At 45.4% G+C, this 6,000-nt stretch overlaps 1 protein-coding gene across 1 annotated transcript in view; it reads right to left on the reverse strand.

Annotated features, from left to right (window-relative positions):
* LOC142557994 (uncharacterized) overlaps positions 1 to 5,743 on the reverse strand; it is a 41,258-nt gene extending 35,515 nt beyond the window's left edge. Inside the window, exon 1 of the mRNA XM_075670166.1 lies at positions 5,400 to 5,743. Within this exon, the coding sequence (XP_075526281.1) occupies positions 5,400 to 5,708 (309 nt within the window). The 5' untranslated portion in view covers positions 5,709 to 5,743. The remainder of the gene's footprint in view (positions 1 to 5,399) is intronic.
* Positions 5,744 to 6,000: the final 257 nt, after the last annotated feature.

Raw genomic sequence — 6,000 nt, forward strand, 5'->3', positions numbered from 1 at the left:
TGTGGCAGCAGTGCGTGCATGACCCCACAGAACTTCCGGTCAGTCATTTTCTAAAGTCCAGTTAGCCAAGAAAAAAAGAAGTATTTTGCCGCATAGTATAATGTAGGCACATGTTCTTGATGTTTTCAGATATAAAGAAAGTGCGCCCTATGTCGAGCTCATGTATACGCGTTTTTTTTGTTGCATTTAACACTGCAATTCACTTGTCAAACACTCCTACACTGCAACAAAACTGGTGCCAGATGTAAGGTCCTATAAATTTTTAGGCTATTGTAACTTACGTTTCTCCGGACTGTTTAACCGGAAGTCTTCTGGGAACTATGTTTGTAAGCATGAAAAGGGTCTATAGTGTGTAATAATTATAACAAGAGAAACTTCATATACTCCATATAGTAATGCTTGGCGTACTGAATTTATAGTCATGAGCAAAAGCTAGCAGACTGATGGTGCGAAGGAAATGTTTTATTCTTTTTTTTTAGCAGTTTGAACATGGCGCCCGAAACAACGTGCCACAGCCTACGTGTCCGTAGGATAAGAAATGTACTGAGGGCATTCTACGGAAGATGTTTGGGAAAGGAAAGAAAAAAAGCATTGAAAGAGCTACAAATGCGTTTGAACATAGGTCTTAGGGCAACATAGTAAACGATAAGAATGGGCACTCGAGCTAATTCGTAGCCGAGCATGCAGTTTGCAGATTCCGGCAGATGGCTCTACGTGTTTCCCAAGGTAGTGGCTCCGGCCATTGTCACGGCTGCGGCTATAGCTAGCAGCTTGACAGGCGGCACGGTCCAGCACGTGCGAAGCCCAGTAAGACCTTGTCGCCGGCGTCCGGACGACCTTACTCTGTAAAATGCACCCGGGGATCGGTTTTTGGTTCCTTTGCCAGCGTCTGAACCTACTGCTTTGTCGCCATTTCATAGTAAGGCAGCATGAAGTTCTCTTACACGTTGTTGAAAACATTCTCTTCGTATTTATTTATGTCGCCGTTAGCCGCGTGAACGAGTGATGGAGGGGGCATGACAGCCTTGAAGTCATAACGAGCTGCTGCCCCTTTTTAACGTAGAATTACATTTTGCGCTCTTTCCTTTTTTTTTACCTTTTTTACCACTGACAACAGCGATGAGGCAGCGTTTGACATGCGAGGCACGTTCGAAACAATGAAGCTCGAAAAGAAAGAAAAATGATATCGTTCGTTAAGAAATGTGTCCTATGAACACATGGCGTTTGGTGGAGAGAGCTTTGTGTTGATTTATTCAAGTCGGTTGTGCTCAGCAGCTTCTGAAACAGTAGATTGCGGCAGTTTTGCAAAACATGCTATTTCTAAAGCCGCGCATGTGCAATGTTTGCAGTTTGGATAATGTGCGCTTTATAAATCTTTCTACCATATGTGCGCTTGAGCTTTAACTATTTTGCATTGGGCTGAAGATACGTGTTTTCCTTTTTTAATTGCGTATGGTGTCCTTGCAGTAGAAAGCTTCTTGTTTCTTAGCATTTAAAACAGTCCTTCCTTAATAGCAATTCTTTTTGATGACATGCCTTACTACCAGGGACATTTGTTTTGCTAGGTAAGAAAAATACGCATTGCACCAAGGAGCATCTATATTCAAAAGCTTTGAAGGTTCCATTATGACTCACCTTCTGGCATCCTACGAATTGCAGGAATATTCACTGTTCTTTTCTGACAATAGACTCTGCAGCCAAAGGACATCATGGATATTCAAGGGCGAATTTCTAAGTGTAAGAAGACGATTACATGGCTTCAAAGACAACAGGTGAACAACCCCCGCGAAGTCGAAGTGTGTAATTGGCTAAGATCGCAATATCTTGCAGCTGTTTAAGGAAGGACTCACTGGAGTGCAGATTAGAGACGATCATGCTGGTGCGTAATCAATGGTTTATGCACAAAAGTTATTTTGGCACGCAACCGGTTCCATTATCTTGATAGCTTTATCGACCCTTCTTCGTAGAAATGTCAGAAACAGCATCATATTTTTTCCTTCTAGCACAACCCCATTTTCAGCAAATTAAATGCTGGGTCGTTAATGTAGTTTTTTTCACCTGGATACCTGCAACATGTGTAGTGCTGGTTATTAAGCTTGTGTGAAGTTTGTTGCTATCACGATATTTATGTACCAGTGTTTTCTTTTACTTGTATTTCGCAGTTTCTTCACGTTTTCCTGCGTCTGCCACTTTTCGCACAATATTGCTTCAAAAAAATGATTGTCTAATATTTTCGTGTTCTTGGCTGTTCAGCCAGGTGACTGATAGTTAGATAACATGGCAAATCAATTTACAATACACCCTTTGGTGTCAGTTATTAGAAATATCATATCACAAACGATACAGTTCTATTGCCTCATTGACAGCTGGCATTATTGTTGGGCTAAGTTACAGCTTGATAGATAAACAATGTGAATTTAAACAAAAGAGACAAACGAAACAAAAGCTTTGTGCACTCATCGTCGCAATATATAAAGAGCGGCTCAAGCACCAGTATGAAATCACTCGATGATACATGTAATGTTACTGCAGTGGTCACAAAACAAAGAAAAAAAGCTGAAAAAAAAAATAGGAAAATGAAGTCGTGACTTCCCAGGCTTGGAGGCGCGTGGCAGCCTTCGCGGTGGAGGACGCGTATCATCTAATCCGCTGGGTGCGCGAAGAGCCAAAGTCTGCCCCAAGAGCCTACGGGGGTGTCCTTTATTATCGTTTACTATATTACTCCATGGACAAGCTTCATAGGATCTAGAGATGGTAGCATTAAACCTAAACGAGCCAGAACGTCTTGGAGCACTACAACTTTACTGAGGCAATATCGAATGAACCTCGCGTGGCACGAGGCAGATGCAACTAAACGCACTAAGTCCTGTGGTTGGGTGCTCGGCAGGGATAACGCGAAACGTCCCACTGTGGAAGAAATGCAGTTTAGCAAAATACGTGTGAAGTCCAAGTTGGTGCCTGGCTGGCGATGTTAATGGTGCAGAAGTTAAGGAAAGGAAGGTCAGGAAGATTTATATTTGCAAGCCGTGCCATTCTTTTGCTCACGATTGTGATCTAGAGATCTTTATGAAAGAAAATATAAATGCCTAGCAAAGATGCCTGTCGGTGGCATGTTGTGCGGAAGAACCGTCACATAAGCGAATAAAGGGGGAGGCCGCTGCTCTGCCTTCTTGCAGCCCTTCCTGCAAGTTGTCTTCTTGCTGTGTTGATAGGGTTTACGAGCGGAAAATAGTGATTGACTTTAATGGACGACCATGACACCAAATGGGCTAAAGGCTTACTGTGATAGTTTACGAAGCTGCCACATGAATAATGAATCAATACCAAATTCGAATAAGACCTTTTTTTGTTCGACCACGAGCAACAAGGAAAGCTGAGATAAATAAACGTTGGTAACTTGTCTGCAAGCGTAAAAAGCACTGGTGTTCGTTTCTTCATTTTTAACGCGATAACATTAAGGGCCCCGTCTTGCAGAAAATCCGAGGTCGACAGAGTTGTCCGTGAGCGAAAATCGCCGTATGTATTTAAATATATGCCTATGCCACGCCTCGCTATATGACACGCGGTATATGCGGGTTACATTGCCACAATATCCCATCACTAAAGTCTCTCATACCTTGTCTTACATTATTGAAAAAAATTTGCTCGGAATATTGAGAAAGACAGCCTGCAAACAAATGTGATGAAACAAGACCCCGAGAGCACATGCCTTTTATGTTGAGCCTTCTCCGGCTTACATAAAAGTGTGAATCAATAATAAAAATCTGAAAATGATGTAATTACATGGCGCGCTCTTCCGCTATCTCCGGGATTGGCCGACGTAAGAGGCAGCGTTTCTACGAGAAAGCCCGCCTTCGTGCATACCGTTCCACACCGGCGTTTCCCGGTAAACATTACGGTTACCTAAGCTGCAGTTGCCGCGAAGTGCGAGAAAACACTTTGGGATCTTTGAGTGCTATCGAGTTCCACTCTTAAAGGCGAAGGTTTAGCCTTTTATTTTCGCTTGTCGCAGCGGAACCGCGCAACATGTTACCCACGGGGCTATTTGTGACGTGCTCACGTGTTTCATTTTAAACGTATTACGATAGTATGCCTCTTCACGCATGTGTAATAAAGCTATTATAACTTTGTTGTTGTTGTTGACATACTTTATTGCTGCTCCCACTTCACTGCAGAGTGGGACAGAATAGAACACTGGCTGAAATGAATCACATAGATCGCGTCTCAGCATAAAGGCTACGCGTGGATACGCTTGTGCCGCCTCTCTTTTCCGAGTACACGTCAGTTCTTCGCGCTGCTGCGCCGTGTACACTGGGCGCAGAGGCTTCATCGAGCAATGATTCATCAGTGCCCTCTCTATTTCCGTCAAAAAGAAAAGAAGAAGCAAATTTCATTTTTCAAAGTTTGGTGAGACACGAAAGAGGGGTGCTGGCCTGGACATGGAAAAGCCACACTTTCGCAAAGCCAGCGGTTAAAATTTATGTAACGCATTGTAGGGCACCTGCCTGGCAAGTCCTTCTTGTAAAAGACGCTCCTAATTAGACTAAATGTCAAAGTCGCCGCATAGTATACTAACACATCGAATCCTAAACACCACCGTAGCCCCTCCAGAACATTGCGGGCATCCTCCACGCATGTATTCCATCACCAAGAACGCACCGGCCACAAATATCGCATGACAGCAGGCGTATTTAATTTGCGACATTTTGGAATTGTGCGCATCGGCAGCACTTGAGCTATGGAGAGATGTATCTGTCTCGTCGAAATCTATACCTCTCAAGACGCCATCATCACAAGGCACGTTCGCGATGGCGAATTATTCACATTATGCGGTGGACCTCAGAGTGTGCCAGCTACGTGGTTGTCTTGTTCAAGAAAGAGAGTGCACTCCGAAGGGCACACAGGTTTTAATGGAAGAGCGAACGGCCGCATTTATCTTTCTGTGCGGCAGCTCGTGAGAAGCAGATAAGATAATGAAGAATTTTCTGTTATGCGAATGAAAGGAGTTCGAACAACGTGCGGTGATAGATCGCTGCTTTGTTTAAGTCCAGTGGAGGTCAAATGCCTCTGCCGTCAATCCCTACTCAACGAACCCCTTTTATCAGCGCGGCGCTAATACTGAACTGCATTTCTCCAGAACCTCACTGCAGCAGACATTCTGCTCATTTCCATCCCCTCTTCTTTAAGCCACCCGTTCTAATACCCGTAATCTAGTCTACGCAACACATTACCCTTTAAGGCTTGACTTTCTCTAAATCGCAACGATATATTAGTTACCTGTATTTTCTATCTCCAGGCCGCCTTTCTAACTGTTGGCGCCACGCCTATCATATTCCGTTCCGGGAAACGTTGCATGATCCTGAGCTTTCTTTCGTTGTCAATGTAGCAATCGCCCTCACCTGCAGCAGCGGTTGGGGTTCGCGGCTGGAATCGAGCGTCGTCTGCGCGCCGCCGTCGGCAGAGTGCGTCCGTGACGCCAGCAGAGACGAGGTGTCGTCTCGCCGCGGGTCGACGGATGCGGGGTGGCCCTCTTCCGCACGGCTGCAGGGGAGGTATTCACCAGCAGGGCTCGCCACAAGCGTCGCTACACGAACGCCGGCGAATGTTCTGGACAGCGGCGCGGGCCGTTGGGTGCCGGCTGCAGGTGACGGCCACAATAGCCGGGGCTCAGACGCACGAAGGGGGCTTGGAAAGGACACCGTCGCCATCACTCTCGAACTGCGTGACCACTTCTTCTTCTATGGCTCGTGGGCACGGGCGACACGAGGCTTGCCTTAATCACGATATTTGGCATGAATAGCACGAGACACGCGACAAGAAAGCAGCTGACAAGTCGTCTACATTCTGCAAGGGGCTACGTTAAGAACCTTGTTTACGTACTCCCACCCTACTACCGCAATCCTTAGTCGAGCTCAAATAACGCATCCGTGCTGCAGTGCAGACAATTGACAAGACTATGGTACAAAACGCATCCGTGCTGCAGTGCAGACAATTGACAAG

The sequence above is a fragment of the Dermacentor variabilis genome, chromosome 9, assembly GCF_050947875.1.
Source record: "Dermacentor variabilis isolate Ectoservices chromosome 9, ASM5094787v1, whole genome shotgun sequence".
NCBI lineage: Eukaryota > Metazoa > Arthropoda > Arachnida > Ixodida > Ixodidae > Dermacentor > Dermacentor variabilis.